This window comes from Marmota marmota, unplaced genomic scaffold (genome assembly GCF_001458135.2).
Source record: "Marmota marmota marmota unplaced genomic scaffold, marMar, whole genome shotgun sequence".
NCBI classification, from domain to species: domain Eukaryota; kingdom Metazoa; phylum Chordata; class Mammalia; order Rodentia; family Sciuridae; genus Marmota; species Marmota marmota.
The window spans coordinates 48,281,992-48,308,138 of record NW_025999853.1 but is presented as its reverse complement, the minus strand read 5'-3'; the positions used below and the strand labels follow the sequence as shown (position 1 = coordinate 48,308,138).

The 26,147-nt window shown below is 44.4% G+C and overlaps 1 protein-coding gene across 11 annotated transcripts; it reads right to left on the bottom strand.

Moving 5' to 3' along the window:
* Nucleotides 1-62: 62 nt before the first annotated feature.
* B4galnt1 (beta-1,4-N-acetyl-galactosaminyltransferase 1) lies at nt 63-7,093 on the bottom strand. 11 transcript variants are annotated; one of them, XM_048806299.1, is made up of 12 exons: nt 6,386-6,828; nt 6,187-6,305; nt 5,581-5,799; nt 4,880-5,044; nt 4,645-4,751; nt 4,179-4,219; nt 3,855-4,035; nt 2,771-2,869; nt 2,389-2,582; nt 1,803-1,973; nt 1,347-1,587; nt 63-798 (listed from the first exon to the last, which is right to left on the bottom strand). In XM_048806299.1, the coding sequence occupies exons 3-12, from the start codon at nt 5,796-5,798 to the stop codon at nt 581-583; spliced, it is 1,635 nt and encodes a 544-aa protein (XP_048662256.1). In that variant the 5' UTR covers nt 5,799; nt 6,187-6,305; nt 6,386-6,828; the 3' UTR covers nt 63-580. The 11 variants fall into 11 exon arrangements, with proteins under 11 accessions (XP_048662256.1, XP_015338578.1, XP_048662277.1 ...); XM_015483092.2 differs by having other exon boundaries at nt 1,803-1,943; nt 6,386-6,823; XM_048806282.1 differs by lacking the exon at nt 63-798 and adding an exon at nt 6,947-7,093 and having other exon boundaries at nt 941-1,587; nt 6,386-6,607.
* Nucleotides 7,094-26,147: the final 19,054 nt, after the last annotated feature.

Below are 26,147 nucleotides of genomic sequence, written 5' to 3'. Positions count from 1 at the left end.
CCTCATGGCCCCCAGGTGCCCCTCCCTCCCTGCCCACAGCATCACAGAGACACGAGTAAAAATGGCTTTCACCATGTGTTCACCAGCCCCTCCCAACTCCAGAGTCACAAGTTGTCTCTGTGGGGGTGGGCTGGAGCTGGTACAGAGTCCTGGATCCCGAGCTGGGGGTGGGGAGGCACAGCCTTGGGATTGCACAATGGGGAGGTTTCTCACCCCCTCAGTCCCAAGGAGGCAAGAGGAGAGTGTTTCCACTTCAGGGTTTTAGAGTCCTCCTGGGCTCTTTGGCACTTGGAAAAATTACCACCCCCCATTTCCTGCCCCATAAGAATGGGGTGGGGGGAGGACTTGGCACTGGCTGTGGGAGAGGTTATGGCTCCTCAGGCCCCTGGGCACTCACAGAAAGGAGGGGTGTCACCAGGACAAACCCCTATTTGGGATCAGGTTCTGAAGGGGAGGGTGGAGGGGCAAAGTGGTCAGAGATCTTCAGAGGAGTGCTCATTGGATGAAAGGGTTGGTTGGACAATCATGGCAGGGACAAGGAAGCAGGCCCAGCCTGACAGGGGGAAGGCCCAAGTGGCCATCACTCCGCGGTCATGCACTGCAGCCGGTGTTTGAAGTAGAGCAGGCGGTGTTTGGCCACCTGACTTTCGTCCAGTGATCCTGGGTAACGGAACCGGGCATAAGTCTCTGCCCCAGCATCCCTTGATGCCCATGGCAGCTTCAGTTTCGATGCATGATCCACAATGACGTCGGAGCAGGAGCCAACCCGAAGGGAACCAAGCCCATCCAAGAAGAATTCTGGGGTTGGAGGGGAGGGGTGTAAATAATGAAGGCTCCTGAGAGTGCAGAAGGTCAACCCACAAGGAAGAACTGAAATGTAGGGTATTGAGGGTGCCTACAAAGACTCAGTTTCTAAGAACTCTGGCATGCACATTAACCCTTCTGAGTCTCAGTTTTACTCTGTGTAAAACATGGCATCGATTTGCTTGTGCTTTGAAAATGGAAAGACATGACCTCCCCACTTTAAGAGGTTCAATAAGTGCCGCAAGAGTTGCTCTGAATGCAGTTTGAACCAGGAGAAGCGGCTGGGAGTAGAGTAAAGGGTAGTGACTATGGCAGAGAAGTTCAAGGTGAACCCAGCGGCTGTGCTAGGCGCAGGGGTCTAAAAGGAATGCGTGGGGTGGAAGGAGAGGATGGGAGCTCTGTCTCTCGCCCGGGTGCTGGTCTTGGTAAATCCTTGCAGAACTGCTCCAGCGAACCCTGGTGACCAAACATCGCCCAGCTCCTGCGGAGTGTGTGTGTGCGTGTGTCCTTCCCAGGCCTTGCCGGGAGGAGGCGCCACTCACCCAGATGTGCTACGCGGCTCAGGCGCGGATCGAAGCCGACCTCTCGCACCTTGTCAGTGCGCGCCAGAAAGAAGTTGACGACGCCATCGGTGACCACGCAGCCTGGGAAGCCAACGAGCTCGTGGTGGAAGCCACGCCTTTGCCGGAGGCAGTTCCCGAGGCCTGGGGCGCCTTGTTCCACGCTCAGCAGCTGCCGGTAAGTAGTAGCAAAACCCGAAATCTCCCGCACTGCTCCCCCAACCTGCGGGAGTGGGAGGATGGTTCCAGGTGGGACTAGGCTCCTAACCTTGCCACATCCTTTTCTGCTTCACCCGTACAGAATGCAGACCGTCCCCCAGACTCCACTTTGTGGACTCTCTCTGTGCTAAGGCTGGTAGTTCTCAACCGCGCTCTCCCACCGGAGCCCTAACCTGTTTAGGGCCCTTCTACCCTACATTCCACGGGCCCCTCTCCTACCAGGTCCAGCGGCGTCCGCTCCAGAACGTCCACAAGTCTCTCCAGCCGCGTGCGCGCTGTGAAGACAAAGTCATCGTCCACCCACAACACATATTTGGTGGTTACTTGGGACACGGCCAGGTTCCGGCCCGCGAACCAGCCCTGCAGGAAAGGTGTGTACAGTTGGCGCGTCTGGAGAAATAGAATATGCCTCTTTGCCACCTTTCATTCCCCCCCCCCACTCCTCACAAAAGCCTGTGCACCGCTCCAGACTTTCCAATGTCCAGAAGCTAGGTTTAAAAAAAAATTTCAGATTCCCATCCCCATTCCCAGAGGTTCTGAGTCAGTGTTCTGGGGGAGGGTCTTGGAATGCATCTTATTCCTTCATTAATTATTTTATTGAACGCCTTGGTAGGCATTAATAAGCATCATTCTAAGAATGCAGAACGAATAAGAGAAACATAATTTTTTCTTCCACAGAGTTCACAGTCCAGGAATCCTCATGCTTAACAGGCACCCTCTGGATTCACTAACCTGGCTGCAGACTGAAGAAACGCCCCCTCCCAGAGTCTTCTTGCGCCCCAGGTCAGCCTGGCTGACAGCATACCTTGCCGAAGGGCATAAGATAGTGCTCCACGTGGGGACCGCTAACGCGCTCTGGTTTGTCACTGTCGTCAGCAATGACCACGGTGACCGTGGGGTAGAAGCGGCGGATGCTAGCGATGAGTGCCCGTAGCCGATCATATCGAAGGAAGGTCTTGGTGGCAATGGTGACCAGAGCGCTGATGTTGTACTGGCCTGCTAGGACATAGGAATGGATGCAGACAAGAAGATTGAGGAAAGAGAAGCAGGAAGACAACCCTTATTAGGGCCACCCTGTCCCAACTTACTCCCCACCAGGGCAGGACCTACTACTTCCTTGCCCACACCAGCCCAACTTACTTCCCACCAAAGCTGTACTACTTCTTCCCTGCCCCCACTATCCTCACCTCCCTGAGGTAGAGACCCAGGCGGGTACAGTCGGGGGTTGAGGGGATGTCGTATGCGGATGGTGAAGGCAGCCTCATGTCCTTGGGTGGAGAACCGGACTGGGGAGAAAGGACATGAGATTGGGCCCTTAAAGTTGGGACAACATTCTTTTCAGTCCATTAATTAATATTTAAGTGCCTACTCTTTGTCCTGCCTTTCTAGGTCTTAGTGGTCAAGAATACTAGGTTGTTAGCCCCATGGAACTTCCTAATGGGTAGGGAGAAAGACAATGAAAAAGTGTTAATTAAAAGCTAAGCTTTTTTTGAGCATTCACTATGTTCCAGACACTTAAATTATGCTAAATATATGAATTACTTTAATTCTCTTGATAGCCCCAGTAAGTAAATTCCTATTACAGAAAAAGAAGGTGAAGTACAGAAAAGTAACTTGCCCACACTTACACAACAAGAAAGCTGATAGGAACCTAGTCTATCTTGTCCCAGGCTAAGTAAGAAAGCTCAGATACTATTTAGTACCAAATAGAAAATAAGACAAAGTAATAGTGTAGAGGAGACATTTGAGCTTAGATCTAAATGACAAGAAGGAGCCAGCCATGCAGAAATCTTGGGGAAGAGCATTTCAGATAGAGGGAACAACAAGTGCAAAGACCCTAAGATAGGAGAAAACTTTATGTAACAAACTTTGGAGAGGAGCAGGAGGGCTGTGTTATGCCCCTTTTGCTAGAGGAAAAATGGGAGTTCTGGAAGTTAAGAACTTTGCCCTCTAGCAAGTGATGTTTTGGGAATAGAGCCTGAGTCTTTTGGCTTAGGAGCAGGTCACTTCCTGGGGCCTGTCATGGTTGGCCAGAAGTGGGGACACACTCAAGATTCAGGTTTCTTTCTAACCTGCTCTGGCCCCAGATGAACAAAGGCCCCTTCTCTCCCTCTCTGGCCCTGCTTGCCCTGTTGAAATACCCATTGTGTGGCCAGGCAGCTCTGGCCATTGCCTGGGTACCTCCCACACCCTGTGATATTTGCCTACAGCAGTTTTTCTCCATCTTTTCTGTTCATCCAGCCTTCCCCTACCTCTATACAGGTCTCACACCTGTGTCTGCTGTGTTGGTCTGGTAGCTTCCGCTACTGTAAGTGACCAGTTGTAGCTGCCGGTTGAGGTGGTCCAGCCCTGGGCTGGCAAGGGTGAGATCTGGCTGCCCTTCTCCAATGACAGTCACTCCAGTCACTTGCCCTGCCACATCCCAGGTGCCCAGGGAAGCAGTCAGGTTCACCTGGCAGAGGAGATCAGAAAGTGTAGGGTCAGGCCCCAGGCCCACCTCTTGTCTCCCTGATTTTTCCATCCCTCCCTTGATGGCCTTGTCTCCCTCCCAGCATTCTCATGCCCACCTGGTCTCCTTGTTCTGTTTTCTCTCACCTGGTATACCTCCTGACCAGAAGCTGCCTGCAGGCTCAACCCTGGGAGGAATGATGGAGGATTAGAACCACACAGACAACCCTAAATTCTTTCTCACTTTCTCTTGCCTCTTTCACCACACACAACATAGAACTTTTCACCCATCCATCTTGTTGAGGCTTCAGCAAGAAGCCTAGAGTATAACATAGCCTAGAGTAACTGATTTTTTACTTCCTGCTATCAAAATGGTATTTCTTTCATAGCCTAACCTACATATCCAACTAACTTTTGGTCAGTTAGCAAATAATAGATTCTTTTTCCCAAACCTCCCCAGTTACAGTCTTCTGTAATTTCTGACAACCCTAGAATCCCTTCTCCCCCATCTCCTCCTCAAGTTCCCTTTCATCAGAAGTCATCCTCACCTTCCATTCTACCCAACCTTGGGCACTGCCCCCCTAATAGTGACCCAGGCCATCCTCTTCCCCACCTGGCACTAAGATGCTCCTGAGGGGCTGAACCTCCACACCCTGCAGAGGATACTGTAGGGGGGAGTTGGCAGGGGCTATGAGCAGCTGGTCAGCTGGGGACTGGCTCCTGGAGTAGGAGAGGACAGAAGAAGAGAGGATACAGAAAAAGTCAGAGGGGCTTGCTCTCCTGGCTCAGTCACCACAATCCTTCACTACCATCCCCCACAAAGTCATGTTCTCCTTTCTCTCTAGTACCTTGAAAGGAAGGCCTGGAACTCTCTTTCCCTTTCTGCAGAGGCAGCCCTCAGCTCCTCAGGGTCAAAGGCCTTGGTGAGATCAATGGCTCGGACCTGTCTCTGGAAGGGAAGGGGGAAGCTCCCCCCACTGGACTCACAACTGCAGTTGTTCTGAGTCAACAGCCTGAAGAGGGGAGAGGGATCTTCAGAGTCCAGCCACACTCATCTCACAAAACACACTGGGCCCACACTTTGGCTTCTCAACTCTGCCCATCCAGTATGTGTTCCCTTAAACATTGCTCTTCAGATAATCCCCAGGAGTGGGAGATCATGAATGTGACTCATCCCTTAAATCTGGAATTCACAGAGGTGTAGAATAGAACCGTTACTAAGATTTCAGGACCTACGAATTGGTACCCATCATTAAGGAACCCTTCTGGAATCTCTTTTCATGTCTGAATCTGGACATCAGAGAATCTTTCAAGGGCCTTCCTCTGCCTGCACACCCTCCCATTCTCACTGCCATGACAAGGTTCAGGGAAGACAAATATCCACACCTCCCCCAGTCCAAGCTTCAGCTACCCGCTCCACGTCCCACTTTACTCCACACAACCACTCGGGAGAAGGGAGGTATCAGAGCCCAGCAACAGAGGAAACAAAAGCTCCCCAGGCCACCCCCCTAGCAAGCATTGTGCCACTGCTGCAGTTGTCCGCACTCACCCGACCACTTGCTCCTTGATCCTGACTGGGATGTGTGCATAGCGGGGCTCCGGGACAAGATCTGGCAGCTCGGGCCTGGGGGGGCCGTGCGGGGGCGCCCACAGAGCAAGAGGGGTCCGGAGGCCCGGCGCCTCTCGGGTGCTTGCGTACAGGAGACCTAGCGAGGCGCAGGCGAGCAGCAGGACCAGCGCGCACAGGGCCCGGCGGCCCAGCCGCATCCTGGGGTTGGGGGTAGGGAGGGTGAGAAACCGAGGGAGGGAAGGTAAGGGCTGGAGTCCTTGACCCCGGCGACCTCGGAGGCTCTTGAGGGCTCCCAGGCGCGCTCTCCGTACATCGCACTAGGATTTTCATCGCGAGTCATTTTCCCGGTACCCTTTCCCTCATTCCCTCGGCCTCAAGTGTCTCGGGTCTCCTTTCTTCTCGCCTTTTCCGCATCTCGTTTTCCTCTCGCACCCGAGGCCTGGCATCTTGATGCGAGAGGCATTTGGATGCTGTGGCTTCAACGCGGCAATGCATAAATAGAAAAGCACCGCTTTATTAGAGCGGGGGACATCCCTATGCCGCTGACCGCCCTGCCCCTCCCCCCTCCCCCAGTCCGAGCATCACCTGGGCTGGGGTGGGCTGCAGAGGGGTGGCTCCACACCTTCCCGTCAGGAAAAATGCAGAATCACGCTCCTTCTATTGGGTGTCCCGGCGGAGGTGACCCCCTGGCTGGCCTTGGGAAGCTGCGCGGGGGACAGGATGGACGGGCGAGCGTGTCGCCGGTCGCCTCCACCTTGGCCCCTCATCCCGCCTGGGCACTGACCTGTCTAACGCTCTAAGGCCGCCGCAAGATTTCGGTGCCGGCTGCTCCGGGCTCTCAGCCCCGGCCTGGGGGTCCTCATGGAGCAGGGGGTGGCTTTATGCGGGAGCTGGGCGTGCCTGAGAGTGTGAGGGATCCTCCTGCCTCCGGAGAACGCCCGACCCCTCCCGCCTTCGACTCTCCGGGCTTTGTAGACCGCGGCGCGGAGGTGGTTCTGGTTGTCTCCTGCCGAGGGAAAACGAAATTAAGAATCCGCCGCACCAGTTCGAGGAACAAAGCTGAGGATTCCTGGCACCGTGTCCCACTTGCAGGGCCCGGAGGGCTCAGGCCGCCGCCTGGCTTTCACACCGTAGCACCGCGCGGCTCGGTTCCCAGGATGGTTGCGGCAGAGGCTCCGGCTCCGCGCGGGGAATGAGAGCGCCGCGGCGCCTTCTGGTGGGCGCAGAGGAGATCGCCCCGGCGCGGAGCCGACCCGGGAATGTCCTCCCTCCTAGCCCCGCATCCCTTCGCCCCTAGACCTTTGGCTTCTCAATTGCCAATCCCCAACTCTAGGCATTCTGTTACCTATTCGCTCTGAGCATGTAGACAAAGATGGGCAATAGGGCGTTGGGAGCGGGCGGACGCTCCCAACCCTCCTATAACCCCTTTCCAAGGAAGGTTTAAGTGGTTAGGGTGAGATAAAGGAAACAAGTCCTGGAAAATAAGCCCTCTGCATGGCTGACAGAGACAGATTCACACCCTCCCCTCCAGACTCCACCTCCACTTCCCGCTCTGGCAACCCCTACTACCTACCAAACACTCAGGAGGTAAGCAAAATTCAGGGGCCTATTTCCCCTAACTGCCCCTTATGCAGCTTGCAGCAGAAGGGGAACTCCAAAGAGCAACCAGTTTGGTAGTAGCTGTGCTGCCAAGTTTAGGCCATAGAAGGCGGACATTGTCCAGAATCAAAGAACTATGGTTCTGTGGTTCTCATAAAAGATGTATCAAGATTTAATGGGAAAAATATATAATAAGAAATGTAGAACATGATGAAAATATGTGCGTGGAGGGAAGGATTGATTATTTAATGAATTGTATACAAAAGAATGGCTCATCAGCTGGGGGAAAAGGGGGAATCCCACTTTCCAAAATCAACCTATCAAATATTCTGTTAGAAATTAAACCATAAAAGTAGATAAAAATCAAGTTTTTGTTTTGTTTTATTTTGTTTATAATCTTGGAGTCAAGAGGAGATCTCTAAGCAGGAGATAAAGGGAAATATTAATAAATTTGCCTATATAAAAATACTTGAAGGGTCTAGGGGTATAGTGCTTGCTTACCATGCATAGGGTCCTGGCTGGGGTCCATGCCCTGCACCACAAAAACAAAAGCAATACTTGACTGAAGAAATTACTCTAAAAAAAACTTGTGAAGTGTCAAACTGTGAGAAAACGTTTGCAATCTACTTTGATGATTACTCAAGTGTGTTTAGTTTGTGAAAATACAGAGTTGTATATTTCACTGTACACTTTTCTGTATAGAGATTAAAGTACACAATAAAAATATGCAATATAAATATATCAATAAAATATTTAAAAATATGTGAGAACAATTATCTGATTTTGAATATATATACATATATACACATATATATATATATTTTTAATATATGGGCTTGAGTTATAGGAATATTAATTGGCTTTAGGAATTTTGGGGGGTGGGTATGGGAAATTAAACCCAGGAATGCTTAACCACTAAGCCACATCCCCAAGCCCTTTTTATTTATTTATTTATTTTTTAAAGAGAGTGAGAGAGAGAGAGAGAGGGAGAATTTTCTTAATGTTTATTTTTTAGTTTTTGGCGGACACAACATCTTTGTGTGTGTGGTGCTGAGGATCGAACCCGGGCCGCATGCATGCCAGGCGAGCACGCTACCGCTTGAGCCACATCCCCAGCCCTGATTTTGAAAATATTCAAAAGGTATCTCTTCAAGAAGTACACCAGTTGGGTGGGGTTTTTTTTTTGTTGTTGTTTGTTTGTTTGCTTGTTTATTTTTTTTTTGATGGTTATCTTGGATCACACATGTAGCTGCAGCCATGTAGCAGCTCAACTGGGGTTAGATGATACAAATTGTCTTCCTTGCATGATGGAAATTTGGTGCTGGCTATTAGCTGAAATTCTCTCTTCATGTGATCTTTCATCATCATCAGAGAAAGGACTTCATTATATGGCTATCTCAGTCCATATAATTTATTAATTTCAGGTTATACCTTTTGAGGTATTGCTTATAATTCATGCAGTATTATTTCTCCATACACATATGTATACACACATGAATGTCTGTATACATGTATGCATATATGTTTATGTGTCAAAGCAAGTCATCAAGCTAATCCAGATTCAAGGAGTTGTTAAGCTGTATTTCCTGATTAGTGTGACTGCAAAGAATTTGTGACCATTTGTAATCCTCCAATATCAACAATGTCTTTTTTTTTTTTTTTCCAAAGTACTGGAGATTAAAGAGCCAGGGGCTCTTTACCACTGAGCTACAGTCCCAATCCTTTTTTTTTTCTTTTTAAGAGAGAGAGAGAATTTTTTTAATATTTATTTTTTAATTTTTGGCGGACACAACATCTTTGTTTGTATATGGTGCTGAGGATCAAACCCGGGCCGCATGCCTGCCAGGTGCCCCAGCCCTTTTTTTTTTTTTTTGAGATCAGGTCTTGCTTAGTTGTTGAGGCTGGCCTCAAACCTGTGCCTCAAGTCTCCTGAATTAATTAATGGCATGTTATTAACAGCATGTGCCACCATGTAGGGCTGACAAATCTTTAACAGCAACAGGAGCAATTAAGTAAATACTTTTAAAAAGGAAGACTGTGTTAATAATGTGGTGTCAACATTACAAGGAGAAAAACTCTGAAATGGCAGAGCTATAAATGCTAAGGAGCCTAGAATTAAAGTCATCCCAATAACAATGAGCCACAGATACCCAGATCTTCCAATACCTTCCCCACCAAAAAGGATAGTGTAAGGTTGGAAAGGGGTATATATCCCCCAAAGATAAACTTAAAATAACACTTTTTACTCTAAACTTTAAAAATTTGGATTCATCAGGACTTAGTGCTGCGGAAAGGCATATGTATCCAAAAAATGTACATAAGCCTAAAGTACTTTGGAAAGACATTCTAACAGGACAATGGAAAGGTCCTGACCCAGTGATTGTCTGGAGTCGGGGTTCTGTTTGTGTTTTTCCACAGGGAGAACAGCAGCCGATTTGGATTCCAGAGAGATTAACTAAAGCAATTTCTACAGACCAAAAAGAAGATGCTGAGAGCCATTGCCAAGTAGGTACGATGCATGGCATGACCCAGGTCATTTGCAGTGACATTGCATGTAAGGTGACCTTGCTCAAGGACCAGGGCGGATCCAGGTTTAAGGTGTACCCTGCTGGGAATAGGGCGTATCCTGCTGCCTCAGGCGCGCCTGCTCCTTGAGTTCCCGTTGAGTTCTCGCGGGATTCAGAGAGAACGTGGATTTGGCCCAGAATGCGGATTGGCCCAGAACGTGTGTAAAGTGCCGGTGACAGTTCGAGAATAAAGAGTTGCTGTTTGAATCTACAAGGTGTGTGTTGGCTCGTGATTTTGTGCCCAGCCAGACTGCGGCATAAGGTCAGCACCAGTGATCAAAAGGAGACAGATTAAAAGCAGCTGAACAAGGCTTTACTGAGATTTGCTCCTGGATGAGACCCTCCAGTCCAACAGAGGTGGTCAGGGAGAATTGCACCCAGGCTCAGCCAGATTGGGATTTTATTGGGTTTAGGGCAGGAAGGGAGGGTTTGGAATAAGAAAGGGAGGTTTTCAGTCCCTTGTGCTTCTGGGGTTGGTCTGGGGATCTTGCTGAGAACTGTGAGACCCCACTGATTGACAGGTGGTTATGAGGCACTGCTTGTCTGTCAGCACCTCATTGGTTGTTCTTTTCTGCCTGGGTTGCCTGGTGCTTTGTTCCTTTAGCCACCTCAAACCAACCCAACAGGTAGGCTTCCTTGGACTTACTCCAGGTCTCATGCCAGAGTTGAAAGAGAAAAAGTCACAGAAGAACCTGAAATATCAGAAATTAATGAAGTGCTTTAAAAAAAATGTGGTAGGAGTATGTCAAAAGGACACACAGAGTGGGGCTGGGGACATAATTTAGTTGATAGAGTGCTTGCCTTGCATGCACAAGGCCCTTGGTTCAGTCCCCAGCACCACCACCAAAAAAAAAAAGGACACTCAGAGGAGCCAGCTTGAAGGGGCTTGCACTGGCTGAATCTATGAATTTAGGACAGTTTAAGCACCAAAATAATTTAGAGTAGGAATGAAATATAAACCATTGGAAAATAGAAATGTGTAAGTCCACACTAAAACAGTAGGAATCATGTGTCCACACTGGTAATATATAATTAAGTAAGTGAATGAAAGGGAAGGGAGAATGCCAATTGAGAAATGTGGAGGGAATTGACAGATTTGGAATATAACCGTTTTTTGGCCATCTTGGTAAAGATTGGTTTGGGAGCCAGGTGTGATTGTATATGCCATAATCTGAGAACTCGGGAGGCCGAGTCAGGAGGATCACAAGTTTGAGGTCAGCTTAGGCAACTTAGAGAAACCATGTCTCAAAATGAAAAACAAAAAAGGGCCAGGGATGCAGCTCAGTGGTAAAGAGGCCTTGGATTTGATCCTTATTACCACAAAAATAAATAAATAAAATAAAAATAGATATGGTCAAGAATCATCAATTAATCCTGATTCTTGGGGAGGGACTGATCAGAAGTAGGATTTGTACATAGCTGACTTATTTTAATCTTTATTATTTATTTATTTATTTATATTTTTGTGGTGCTGGGGATTGAACCCAGGTTCTCATGAGTGCTAGGCAAGGGCACTATCCCTGTGCTATATCCCAGCCCTGCACATAGTTTACAGTGTCTCTTCATAGATGGTTAATTAGTCACAAGAGGAAAAATTGTAATTGCACAATGAAAAACTAGGCAACACTTTGATAAGATGGTCAAAATTAATGAGTTGCAAAAGAATATGGTCTGCCTCCAGATATACTATCTTGAGAAAGACATAATATCACTTATGCAGTATTCTGGCTGGGGTTACTTAACTTGATTCTAAATATGAAGGAACAAACCCCAAATGAGAAATATTTTTATATATGAAATTAATCTGTATTTTTAAAAAATGTCATTTTCCAAAGAAAACCTGAGAAATTGTTCCAGATTAAATAAGACTAAAGAGACATGACAACAAAATGCACCATGGACATTTTAACTTATAAAAAGTTATAATGGACATTTTGGGGAACAAGTGACAAAACTGTAATGTGGATGATAGATTAGATAACAGTTAATGTTTTATTTTTGTTAAAAGATAAAGAGCTGGGTATGGTAGCACATACCTCTATTTCCAGGTACAAGGGAGACTAAGGCAGGAGGATCACAAATTTAAGGCCAGCCTGGACAATTTAGGGATGCTCTGTCTCAAAACAAAAGAGGACTGGAGGTATAACTCAGGAGTAATTACTGGCCAAACATGTGTGAGGCCCTGGGTTCAATCCCCAGTAATGGGGGGATCAAGATAAACAGTAAATGTTAAATTTTTTGGAGTTGATAATTATGATTATTTAAGAAAATTTCCTGTTTGTTGATCTAAGAAAATTTCCTTGTTCTTAGAAGATATACCATAAAATGTTAAGCAGTAAAGTGGCATGATATATACAACCTACTCTCAAATTATGCAGAAAAACAATAATGTATATGAGATAGATGTAATAAAATATGCATATGATACATAAAGTAGTAAAAGTATGTTAGTTTAATAATTATTAATTTATTATAAATTACATAAAATTATATATACATAGAGGAGGATGATAAGACAAATGTGAACAAATGCTAAAAATTGATGAAACTGGATATAAGCTACATAGGAGTGTTCTATATTATTCTCCAAATTTCTAAGTTTGAAATTATTTCAAAGTAAATATTCACTTATTTATTTTTCAGTGATTGAACCCAGGGACACTTCACCAGGCCCACTTTGCCTTTATTTTTTCATCACCATTCCTTTTTGTTTTTTATTTTGAGACAGGGTCTTGAGAAGTTGGCCAGGCTGGCCTCAAAATTGAGATCCTCCTGTCTTGACCTCCTTACTTGCTAGGATTATAGGCATGTGCTATCACATAAATAAAAACGTAAAAAAAAATCACTTTTCTACTTATGCTGGTTGAAAGTGACCAGTGAGTGTAGTGCCTCTGAAAGCTGAGGCAAGAGGATCATGAGTTCAAAGCCAGCCTCGGCAATTTATCAAGGCCCTAAGCAACTCACCAAGACCCAGTTAAGCCAGTCACTATGGTGCATCCCTGTAATCCCAATGGCTCAGGAGGCCGAGGCCGGAGGATCAAGAGTTCAAAGCCAGCTTCAGCAAAAAGTGAGGCACTAAGCAACTCAGTGAGACCCTGTCTCTAAATATAATACAAAAAAGGGCTGGGGATTGGCTCAGTAGTTAAGTGCCCCTGAATTCAATCCCCAGTACCCCCCCAAAATTAATTTTATTTTTATAATGGAATTATAATAATTAAAATTTTAATTTTTCATATTAATTATTCTATCTCAGCATTTTATTCTATAATGGTATTTAGCCTTAACGGATACTCTTTTTCTTTCTTGTTGTAAGCATTGTGACTTCTCACTCCTGATACTTCCATATGTATCATCTAACAACAAGAAAATTTTCCTAAATAATCCAGTTGTCTCAATAAAGTCTTTTATTTTTTTAAATGAATTTAACCTTTATTTTATTTATTTATTTTTATGTGGAGCTGAGGATCGAACCCAGGGCCTCACTTGTGCTAGGCAAGTGCTTTACCAATGAGCCACAACCCCAGCCCTTCAATAAAGTCTTTTATAACTAAAAAAAAAAAAATTTCAATTGAAGATGGCTTATTATATTTAATTGTTTTGTCTTTTCACTTTCTTTGAAGATTTTAAACACATGTAGCTATTTAAAATTTTTTTTCAGGTTGGTAGTTATTTCCATTTACTATAGTGTGAATTCTTTTGTTTACTGAGCATGTTCTCTTCCCTGGTATTAATTTTCATAATGAACTTATAAATTTTACTTTGCTAACTTTTCTTTTGTGTGAGTTTCTTGCACAAATGTTTTGGAGGGTTTGTTATTAGGCAAAGGAAACACCCTGAGGATTTCTTGCTTGGCATTAGGTGGCATATGATGTAGTCTGGGGTTGGGTTTTGGAATGGGTGATAATGCATCCCAAATTTTTGGAAATATATGGGGAGCATTTTGTTGTTACAATGGCTGAGCAAGATACCAGCAATTGGCAAGCAGGTGTCAGCTGAGTTAAAAGTCCCACAATGACTAGAAAAAAAAACTTGTGTAACAAAGTTTTGCCCTTCTCTAGATGCCAACAGACAATTGTGAGGCACTGCTTTAGGCAGAACTTCTTTTTTTTTTTTTTTTTAAATACTTTTTTTTTTTTTTAATATTTATTTTTTAGTTCTCGGCGGACACAACATCTTTGTTTGCATGTGGTGCTGAGGATCGAACCCGGGCCGCACGCATGCCAGGCGAGCGAGCTACCGCTTGAGCCACATCCCCAGCCCTTTAGGCAGAACTTCTAAAAACAGATCCCAGCCTCCAGGAACACACAACCATTGCTGTCAGAAAAACAGAGGTCACAACTGCAGTCCGAAAACAGGAAGCTACTAACTGCAGAACCCCAAAGCCTCTGCCACCATTTGCCTTGGAAAAGCAGATTCTTCCCACTCAGGATCCTCCCTCCTCCCCCAATTTAAGGCCTAACCCAGTTTAGGTTTCTTGGGGAGGCATTTCATTGACACAAAGAACACTATCGGCAAGGGAGTTTGGAAAATGTAGTTTTTAGCACTCCAGCATAGCCAGATTCATTAGAAAAAGGTTGTATCATGAGTGCTAAATGTGCCAGTTCAATTTGGAGTTGTAAGTGGGACTGGCACATGTAGCACCCATTATACCACCTTTCCCTCTCTCCCAACTATGACCTTCCATGTTGAATGGCTTTGAGAATGTTTCCACAATCCATGACTAGAATTTAATTTGACATGTAGAGGGGGATAATTTTTTTTTTCTTTCAGAGAGAATGTTGCTGATTCTGCCCTCAGTCAGCTGCAGGCTTGATCCCATTCATCACGGTAACTGTGAGGGCTGGCTAGCCTTTTCCTCTCTGCTCTTTGCAATCAGTCCAGGCAAGCAGCTATTACTGAATAAAAGCCCAGCTAGGGGTCACTACATCATACAGTCAACCGTCATGCAGCAGAATCTCCAGTGAGTTCTCTAAAGGGGCTGTGGTTTTTGGCAGCTGCTGCTTCTTGTCCCATCATCCCCACATCTACAATATTTTCATTTCCAGTTCAAGGAGATGGTTTTCTTTCTTTATTTTTTTTGGAGGGGGGTCATGGGGGCTTGAAATCTGTGGGGACAAGTGCATGTAGTATTGCATACATGGCATATGTTAAGGCCGTCTAAGTGGGAAACCACTCCCCCATGCTAGGCATGTGAGTGGCAAACCACTTACCCTTGTAGGCACAGCCCTGGGCGTGAGGCTGCGTGCTGCAGTCAGTCCACACACTTGCTCCATGGCCCACTCCTCAATTGGTCACTGCAGGGACAGTTGGCCAGACATTGCATTGGTGGCTGCCTATAATCTGTTTAGCTACTGCCTGAGTACATATACATGGAAACTGCACAATAAAATCAGACCTGCTTCCTGCTTGGTCTCCGGAGGTCTTGACTAGCAACTCTGCAGCCGCACTGTGTTAGAGTCTGTAAACAAGTCAGGATGACGCCTGGCAAATGTTAGAGTTCGTAAACAAGTCTGGATGGTGCCTGGCAAAATGCCAGAGGGAGTGGTTTGAGAAGTAACAAAAGCGAGCCATTAAGTGTGGAGATTCCTTATTGGTTGACTGATGTATCTAGTTTATGCTAATTAGATAAGCTGTGTGGAATGTATAAATACTGCTCCTGTCCTGCAATAAATGGCTCCTACTCCTGCTGTATCAATCTACACAAGTTGTTCGTCACCCCCCGGTTATTTTGCTGCAGCTGGACTGCGGCAACACTGTACCCTGTTCTGTGGACCTCCTTGCTGGAAGAGAGAGCCCACGCATCTGGCGCCCGAACAGGGAACTGAGGTAAACCTATAAGACAGGGCATGGCCCCTCACAGAGTGGTGAGGAAGGGGAAATGGGGAACCTACCAAGTTCTATCAAAGACTCACAGCTACAAGTTCTGCACACTCTCTTAGATACCAGAGGTCTAACCCTGAATAAGAGAGAAGCCCAGAAGTTCTGGGATATAAACACTAACCTGTGGATCAATATTGCTGATGTTTTTGTTCCTAGGAGATGAAACAAGATAATGGCAAATGTGTGGCAAGCTGAAGTGAGACAGGGGTATACTTATTTTCCTATTGTGACAGCCATTCAGCAAAGTTTAGGGGGCCTTGTAACAGACCCTTGCCATATAATGATGGCCCTGCGGGAAGATGAGGCTGTGAGAGACAGAAAAGGGGAAAAAAGCAGGGGCAAAAATCTACTCCAGAGCAAGCAACTGCAGCAGGCACAGGAAAGCAGAGGCAAGAATCTTCTTCAAAGCAAACAACCACAACAGGTTCACGAGGGAGAGAGGTGGGAAATGGTACCACTAGTCTTCATTGTGCAGGAAGAGGTGACCACAGATTGTGCAGGTGTGCCTTCTACTGACAGGAAAAGATTATATCCTTCACTGAATCAATGACAGTTGCCTCCTTATGAGGCAGCACCAAAGCCAGCAAGAGACTATGACAGCTTAGAAATGACCAGGCTGCCAGACAGGCCCAAACCTGGCCCAAGCCAGATACCCATTCCAGGAGGCCAGGGATCCTTTTGAAGATCTATGTAGGATAAGAGATAAAAAGTGGGGTAAGGGAATATAAGCCTTCCCAGTCAACACGGCCCCCACACCACAGTGCCCTGCCACTTGGTATCCACATACATTGGGTACCCTGAAGGAGTTAAAGAAGGCAGTAAAAGAGGATGGGCCCAGGAGGCCATTTGCAGAGCAAATGCTCCAATCACTCAGTCTTGAACTTAATTGCCCTCAGGACTGGAAAGACCTAGCCAGAGCAGCTCTTGAGCCTGTAACATTTGTGGAATGGAAGGCATTCTTCTATGATGAACGTGAACAGCAGGGGGATTGTAACCACACCACAAATGTGAACCTCCCAGCTGAATGCTTGCAAGGAGAAGGAATCTACAGTTCCCCTGCAGTATAAGCCACAGGTCCACCAAATTATTTCCATCAGGTGTGGCTCTATGCTCTGAGAGCCTGGAGGAAGTTGCCAGCTCTCGGGAGGCCAAACAAACACATGATTGTGTCTGACTCCCCTGCTGACCAGTGCCACATTTGTCGGTGATGCTGTGATCAGGTTGCCTAGGTAACCAAGACGATTGTCCTGATCTTCTAGGGTGCCAGTGACTGTGTCTTCTGTGCATGGGCTTGCCTTCCCACATCCTCAGGGATCCAATTACCTCATCTGTCCTTGTAACCCTGCTCCCTTGACCTTCATTGGATGGGAATTCCTAAGAATTTAGAGTCCCCCTAATAAAAGTCCACTCCAAAGCATGCTTGCACTCTCTCTCTCTCTCTCTCTCTCTCTCTCTCTCTCCCCCTCCTTCTCCCTCTCCCCTCTCTCTCCCTCCCTCCCTTTCCCTCTCCCTCTCTCCCTCTCTCTTCCTCTCTCCCTCTCTCTCCCTCTTTCCCTCTCCCTCCCTCTCCCTCCCTCTTCCTCTCTCCAGTTCTCTCTCTCTCTCTCCATCTCCCTCCAGCCTCTCATGCAGTTCCTAACTCTCCCACTTGGGGATCTTGAGGCTGAGGGCAGAGGAGCTGTCCCAGAGCTTGGTAAATTGTGTGTCTGTGTTTTATTTCTAATACCTTGGGAATTTCCCCTGAGTGATCTTTAGTTAGCCATCTGTGCTGGACGCAGGTGGCAATTGGTGCCCAATGTGAGGGCACTAGAAGGGAAATTCCAGGTAGAATTGAGAAGCGCGCTATAAAAATTTATTGGACCATGAAAAATTTTTTTGTAGGGTCATAGATGTAGCAGACAGTTTTAGAGCCAAGGATGTTAAAGATTAATAATGGGAAGTTCAGTGTCAACAGATAAGGACATCTATTTAACTATTTTGGAAACTATAATTAACCGGAAAGGAAAGCAAATTAAAACGAGCCAGTTATCACAGTTTTTAAAAACGGTTAGCGAGTTTTGTCCATGGTTTTGTGAATAAGAATTACCGGATCTATGTACTTGGGAGAGACTACGGAGAAAATTACATAAGGCCTGTCTCTCTGCCAAATTGTCCAAAAGTACAATAGATAGTATTCAGAAAGTTTGGACTACATTAGAAATATGTCTTTTTTGTTGAGGGCCACAGCCGAGTCGGGATGACGCATGGCATTTTTGCCAGAAGTATTGGTTGAGCTCTCGCGGGGATTCCTGAAGAGTTCGCATTGGTTGGGGAGGTGCCTGGAGGAGGGATTTCCGGTTGGTGGTTCCTGGAGGAGCAGCATGGCGTTTGGGAGAGTTCCTGGGGAGCATGTGTGGAGTGTGCTAGTGGAGTTCAGAAATAAAGTTTGTTCCTCTTGAATGCCTCCTGATTTGTGCCCAGCCAGACTGCGGCATTTTTGATGACCTAGATCAAGGTCTATGGCCCCCAGAGGACTGCTTGAAAGGACTCCAAAAGGCCATTAAGTCTATGGAACAAGAAAAACAGCCTGAGGCTAATTCTTCAAAAAGAATCTCTCTTCCTCTACTGAGTCTGAATCCCATTCAAATCGTCCATCAGACAGATAGCCTTGGGGCAAGACCAAAAAATAAAGGTTTAGTCTCAACCTAACTACATCAGATTAGTAATTTAGAGGAACACTCTTCGCAGGAACATTGAGGGGCAGATTCCAGAGAGTTAGACAGTCCCCCTCCAAGCTTTGGGAGGTGGATTCAAAATGGCAAGGAACTGAACAGGCATGAGACAGGCGAGGAATCCCAGTTGGAAGGAGATCAATCTCAGTCAGATGACGAAGTCCAGGAATTATCAGGGGATTTTGCTAGACTACGTTTAGCGGGAGGGGCACCAGCCATCCGAATTCGGCTGCTTCCAGTTGGGAGAAGGAATTTTGATACGTACTGGCTATCACTTTGCTTACACCATTACAACATGGGTTCAGGAGAGTGCAGGAGGCAGGGGAAGACATTACCGAGTTTCAGTTTTTCCCAGTTTTTGAACAGGTTAACGAGAAAGATCAGTGTCTGATCTCTGAATTTGGCAGAGAGACAGGCCTTATGTAATTTTCTCCCTAGTCTCTCCCAAGTACGCAGATCCGGTAATTCTTATTCACAAAACCATGTATGTGTCTGCATACATGCTATAATTCCTTTTAAAACTATAAAAGAGTTAAAAAACGCTTGTGATGTTTATGGCCCTAATTCCCCATTTGTACAAAGCTTGCTGGAATTAGTATGTCATCAGCCCCCTCCCTCCAAGTGACTGGGTATCTATGGCGAGGTCTTGCTTGAGTGGTGGAGATTTCCTCCTCTGGAGATCCTATTGGATGGATTTCTGTACTGAGCAGGTGGAGAGAAACCAAAGGCAAAATATTGAAACCCTCTTAGAAATGCTTATGGGGATGGGCAAATTCACAGACTTGGAAAGACAGCTAAACTATGAATTTGAAGTTTATGATCAGATAACCTCATGTGCTAAACACGCATGGCAGCAAATCACCTCCCGAGACCAGTCTAGTTTAGTTTTCACTAAGATAAAACAGGGTTCAGAAGAATTATACTTGGACTTTGTGGACCGCCTGCATCAAACAGCTAACAGATCAATAGGGGATCCAGGTGCTTGTGAATTTATCGTTAAGCAGCTAGCATTCGAAAATACAAATAAACTTTGTCAGGATATTCTCAGACCCCATCGAAAAAGGGGACCAGTTCAGAATTCATTCACCTTTGCGTGGATGTTGGTCCAACTCATTTGCAAAGTTTTACACTTGCAGCAGCTTTAAAACAGGTACTTCATCCACAACTTCGGTTATGTCATTCCCGCAGGTGGTGTTTTAATTGTGGGAGAAATGGTCATTTTGCGGGAGACTGTGAATCTCAATGCCACAAGGCAAGGACTTTTCCCAGTCTGCACTGGTGCCATTACAGGGCGAGAGGCCACGTGACAAGGGAGGAGAGAGATCAATATGGCGTCTTCCCGCCTCCATCTTGGCCTTCACTTCCAGCTATGGACAAATCAAAAAACTTCTCAAGGGCCTTTCCCCAGGCCCAACAAATAGGGAAAATGGGAGAGGGGCCCAGGTTTTCAAGTCATCACAGCCAGCCATAGCGAACCGCCATTTTTACTGGCAGGCTTCCCCCAGACGGTATTCTTACGACCAACAATGGTAGTTGATTTAACGCCTGAAATGGGACCACAGTGGATTCTGGAATCTATGGGCTGCTACCTGCAGCAACTATAGAATTAATTTTGGGACAAAATAATTTAAAAGAGGCAATCCAAGTATTACTAGGAGTTATTGACTCTTATTTTAGAGGTGAGATAACAGTTACTGTAAAATCGGAATATGCCATTCGGCTTTCTACTAAAGATGCACTAGCTCAATTAATTCTTTTACCTTGTAATTCTGCAGTCTGTCTGGATATAACCTCAACTCCCAGGCCACCGGATAGAGTATACTGGGCCCAATTAGTACCCCAGGAGCGCCCCCTACTGGAACTTAAATTTAATCATAAAAAAAATTTCGAGGAATTAAGATACTGGGGCAGATTAATGTTTTGTCTCGCTGATTTTGGCCCCAAACCTGGCCTTTACATACTATGCCAGTCAATTTAGAAGAAATAGGGCAGATATCACAACCTGCCTTCACTGGAAGGACCAAGATGGAAATAATGGAAATTTTAAGCCATATGTGTTAGATTCTTTACTGTAAATTTATGGAGAAGGGATGTCCTAAGAAGATTAGGATTATTATTAATAACTCTAAATCCTACCAGGTCACTTGAGGAACTTAATCAAGGATTTCTTCCTAGGGATAGTGAAAGAAATTTACAGGACAAAGATCTACTTATAAACCAGTCTCCTCAACAGAGATTAATAAATGAACCCAACCAAAATTTCTGGCAGGGGCCCTTACCGTCTCCCCAGTCCAAAAGACAGCAGAAAAGATCACTTGGCTCACAGAAGAGCCAATATGGGTTAGTCAGTGGCCCCTAATAGGGGAAGAATTTAAAATAACTCATATGTTGGTTGAAGAACAGCTTAAAGATGGTCATTTAGAAGCTATGCTCAGCCCTTGGAACACACTCATTTTTGTTATTAAGAAAAAATCAGGTAGTTGGAGGTTATTACAGGATCTAAGGTCAATAAATCATGTAGTTCAACCTATGGGAGCATTACAATCTGGACTTCCTTCCCCCACAGCTATTCCTTTAGATTATACTTTAATAATAATAGATTTAAAGGATTGTTTCTTTTCTATACAGTTACATCCTGATGACTGTGAGAAATTTACTTTTAGTGTCCCAGCAATTAATTTTAAAGAACCAGTCAAAAGATATTGCTGGAAAGTATTGCCTCAGGGAATGTGTAATAGTCCAACTTTATGTCAAAATTTCGTAGCCCAGGCAATAACACCTGTAAGAAATAATTTTCCCGATGCACATATTATTCATTTCATGGACCACATACTTCTAGCTTATGCTAATCCAGATGTACTTTTAGTAATTTTTGCCGAATTAGAGACTTCACTTACAGCAGTGGGTTTGTGCATTGCACCTCAAAAGGTGCAAAAGATGCCCCCTTTTCAATATTTAGGTCATGTAATTGAAGGACATACAATCCGTCCTCAAAACTTACAAATAAGAGTCAAAGAGTCACACACCCTTAATGATTTTCAAAAATTACTAGGAGATATTAATTAGCTAAGGCCATCCTTAAAGCTAACTACTTTTGACTTAAGTCCTTTATTCCAGATATTACAAAGAGATCCTTCTCCAACTTCTTCTCATCAGCTGACAGCAGAGGCGAGAACAGCTTTAAAAAAGGTTGAAATTGCTATTAAGAATGCACAGCTTATGGGCTGGTGCTACAGCTCAGTGGCAGAGCACTTGCCTAACATGTGTGAAGCACTGGGTTTGATCCTTAGCACCACATAAAAATGAAACAAAATAAAGGCATGCTGTCCATCTACAACCACAAAAAAATTTAAAAAAAGAATGCGCAGATTACTAGAATTAATTCTCAAGAGCTGATATATTTATTAATATTTCCAACTGCTCATGCTATGAGTGGATTAATTTAGCCCACTCTAATTAATTCCTTTTCATCTATTGCTCAATTAGTAATAAAAGGCAGAACAAGAGTTTTACAACTAGTTGGATCAGAACCTGATATTATAATCATTCCATTTTTCTGCTCAACAAAATAATTGGCTTTTTCAAACTTCTAATTTATGGTAAGTAGCTTTTGCTGAATTTCCTGGTCAGATAGAAAGTCATTATTCTCATGATAAAATTATTCAATTTGCACTAATAATGCCATTTATTTTTCCAAGGATTGTACATGCATGACATATAGATGGTGCGCTAACAGTGTTGACTGATGGCTCAAGTTCAGGTAAAGCAGGGTTTTATAGTCACGTTCATACAGAGGTAATACAAACCTCGTTTGCTTCTGCCCAACAAGCAGAACTACAAGCTCTCATTTGTGCTTTAAACTATTTTACAAATGAGCCTATTAATATTTATTCTGACAGCTTATATGCAGTCAGACTTACTAAAAATATTGAAACTTGAGTTATTGGGTATACATCATCATAAGAATTATTTAACTTATTTCATAACCTACAAAGGGCAGTGCAAATGTGAAAACACCCATGTTTTATAGGCCACATAAGGGCCCATACTAATCTTCTGGGACCTTTAACATCAGATAATGATAAGATTGATAAATTAGTTGCTGTTTGTCAGCAAATGTCTTCGTATGACAGTGCACAAGCCTCACATTCTTTACATCAGCAAAATGCTACTAGTTTATGTAAAAAATTTAATATTACCAGAGAACAAGCTCGGCAAATTGTACATAACTGCCCCAAGTGTGTTATACACACTCCATCTTTCCCATCACTGGGCAATCCTAGTGGATTAAAACCAAATCAATTATGGCAAATGGATATAACTCACATTCCACAATTTGGTAAACAGTGTTATGTCCATGTAATACTTATTCTAGATTTATCTTTGCTATAGCTCATACAAAAGAAAATGCTCAGCATGTTATTTCTCATGGTTTAGCTGACTTTGCAGTATTAAGATGTCCTTTACAAATTAAAACTGATAAAGCACCAGCTTATCTAAGCTCTTCTTTTCAACAATTTTGCCAAGAGTTTTGGATTGACCATAAAATAGGTATTCCTTATAACCCCTAAGGTCAAGCCATTGTAGAACGAGTTCATTTATCTATTAAGCTGCAATTACAAAAACTAAAAGGGGGAGATAGGACTATGACTCCCCAAAATAACCTCAATCATGCTCTGTTTGCTTTAAATTTTTAAAATTGTGGCTCGGAAGGTCACACTGCAGCTGAGCGACATATGTATTTCAAAGCAACAGGCCCTTTAGGCTGAGTTTAGTGGAAAGACTTACAGACTAGTCAATGGAAAGGACCAGATCCAGTGATTATGTGGGGCAGAGGTCATGCTTGTATTTTTCCAGAAGATGCTTTTCGTCCTATTTGGGTGCCTGAACACACAATCAGACATGGAAGAATTAGAACCAAGATTCAAACGACTGAAGATTGACCCAGAGAAGCGTTCCCTCAAAAGGAAGAAATCTCAAAGGAAGAAGAAAATGGCCCAGAAAAATCCAATGAAGAAGCTGATCTCGTGGGAGGAACTAAGAGAAATAATGTCACAAGCTACACAGATGATTCGACTCCTTGGGAGAAATAAAACTCCAATGATGATGCTTGCTTCAGTAATAGCCCTATTGGGCTGTCAGGTAAAAGGTAGTCAAGCAGACACTTAATTGAACATATTTTCCAGATCCACCTTTAGTACACCTAGCAGTGTGGACTGGAGAATCCATCCCAGTATTTACTAATGACTCATATATGATGGGAGGATTTACAGACACTCATATTACTTTCAGTCATGTGACTGGATTTAATTATTCTGGCTATAGTGCCCAATTACCTTTGTGTTGGTCCCACAATAAGCATGCTGGCTGTCTAAAAGTATAATTTGAGGAAAAGACAGAAGTTGGGAGATGTAGACTAATTAATTGTACTATTAATGGAGACAAAACTTTATACTAGATCAGTTATTAAAATGAGACTTTCTCATAACAAACCAGTCATCTCCATAGAACATCCACAAATACCTCATTGTCCTAACAGTTCTGCAATAGAAATTGGCACCTTTCCTAGATGGATAGATTGTATAAATACTTTACCAGTACAACATAAGATGTCTAAAAATAGTAGGTATATTTTAGATTGGTCTAAAATTGACAAAAGACAGTTACGCAAAAGTACTGCTATGACCCCTGCAGGGTTTTTTTGTTAGCAATATTTTGACCTTCAGTAGAGGTGGTATACAGAAGGATATTTTGTGTTTAATTGCTGCCTCAGAATTTTTACATTTTTTTAAAGAGAGAGAGAGAGAGAGAGAGAGAGAGAGAGAGAGAATTTTTTAATATTTATTTTTTAGTTATCAGCGTGTTGTGATCAGTTATCACAACATCTTTGTTTGTATGTGGTGCTGAGGATCGAACCCGGGCTGCACACATGCCAGGCGAGCACACTACCGCTTGAGCAACATCCCCAGCCCAGAATTTTTACATTTTACAGACAAGTCTTTACCAGAATTTGTAGGCAAGAGCTGTAAGAAATGTTCTTGCTATGGCTTACGGGTCTGTGTTCAATCTCCTTATGTTTTAATTATTGGAAATGTAAAAGTTAAATGGAAAGATGATAGATATATTGTAACATGTAACAGATGTAATCTAACTAATTATATTACCAGATATAATAGAGGAAAAGGAGCGCTGATACACCATCAGCCTTCTTTTGTCTTATTGCCAGCTAATATTTCAGAGCCGTGGTTTGCTGATGCTGGTTTTCAAGTTTTACAACAAGTACACACCCAAATAGCAAGAGCTAAACGTGCTATTTGACTCATAATAGTGGGAGTGTTGCCTTGGTTTCTTTTATTGCTTCAACAGTCACAGCTTCGGTGGCTATATCTCAAAATATTCAACATGCGAATTTTCTCAATAATTTGGCTCAGAATACTTCCAAGGCTCTTCATAATCAAATAAATATTGATGAAAGGATTGAGACTAAGCTAAATGCCTTAGAGGCAACTGTCATAAATATAGGTAATGAGCTTTCATCTTTAAAGTTTAAAGAAAGACTTAAATGTCACACTAGTTATAAATTCGTGTGTGTCACAGCTGCCAAATACAATGATTCCCAATGGGATTGGGAAAAGGTTAAAAATCTTTTATTGGGTATTTGGCAAAATAATAATAACAGCTTGGATCTTTTGGAGCTCCATCATCATATTCAAGATATACAAAATAGTAAAACTGATTTTTCGGATCCTTCTTCTTTAGTTAATCAAATATTAAAAGAATTAAATGGCTTTAACCCTGGAAACATTCTTTTTTTTTAATATTTATTTTTTAGTTTTTTGGCGGACACAACATCTTTGTTTGTAGTGGTGCTGAGGATCGAACCCGGGCCGCACGCATGCCAGGCGAGCGCGCTACCACTTGAGCCACATCCCCAGCCCATGGAAACATTCTTAAACACTCTGCCTGGTATATTTTTGCATTGTTCTCTTTGCTGTTAATTCTCTTTTGTGTTGTAATTATAGGATGGCGAACCTTCAAAACAAGAATCTGGGGACTCATCACCTGCTTTTTCAAAGAAAGAAGGGGAATATGTGGGAGGCCAAACTAGCACATGACTGTGTCTGACACCCCCTGCTGCCCCGTGTGGCATCCAGCCGGTCATGCTGTGATCTGGATAGCACCGGTCTTCTAGGGTGTGAGCGACTGTGTCTTTGTGCATGGGCGTGCCTTCTTACATTCCCAGGGATCCAGTTACCTCACCTGTCCTTGTAATTCTGCCCCCCTTGACCTTCATTAGTCGGGAATTCCAAAGAATTTAGAGTCCCCCTAATAAAAGTCCACTCTAAAGTGTTCTCTCTCTCTCTCTCTCTCTCTCTCTCCCTCCCTCCCTCCAGCCTCTCGTGTAGTTCCTCACTCTCCTGTTTGGAGAGCTTGAGGCGAGGGCAGAGGAGTCATCCCGGAGCTTGGTTTAAAGATAAATTGTGTCTTGTGTTTTATTTCTAATACCTTAGGAGTTTCCACCGAGTGACCTTAGTTAGTGCTGGACACAGGTGGTAGCCCCCCACCCCCTCACAGGGCCCTCCCATCTACCTATGGTCATATGAAAGGATCCCATAACAAATGCAGGGGATGGTCTGGAGCCCTTCCTAACCATGGGTGGAGGTTTGCATATGTTAACAAGAGCCTCACCCCATCTGGGTGCCTGCCAGAAAGTCAAGCCCCAGATCCCCAGAACCACCAACCAAGAAGATGAAGCAACTAACTCTGGAGGAGAAATCTCACAAGAAAA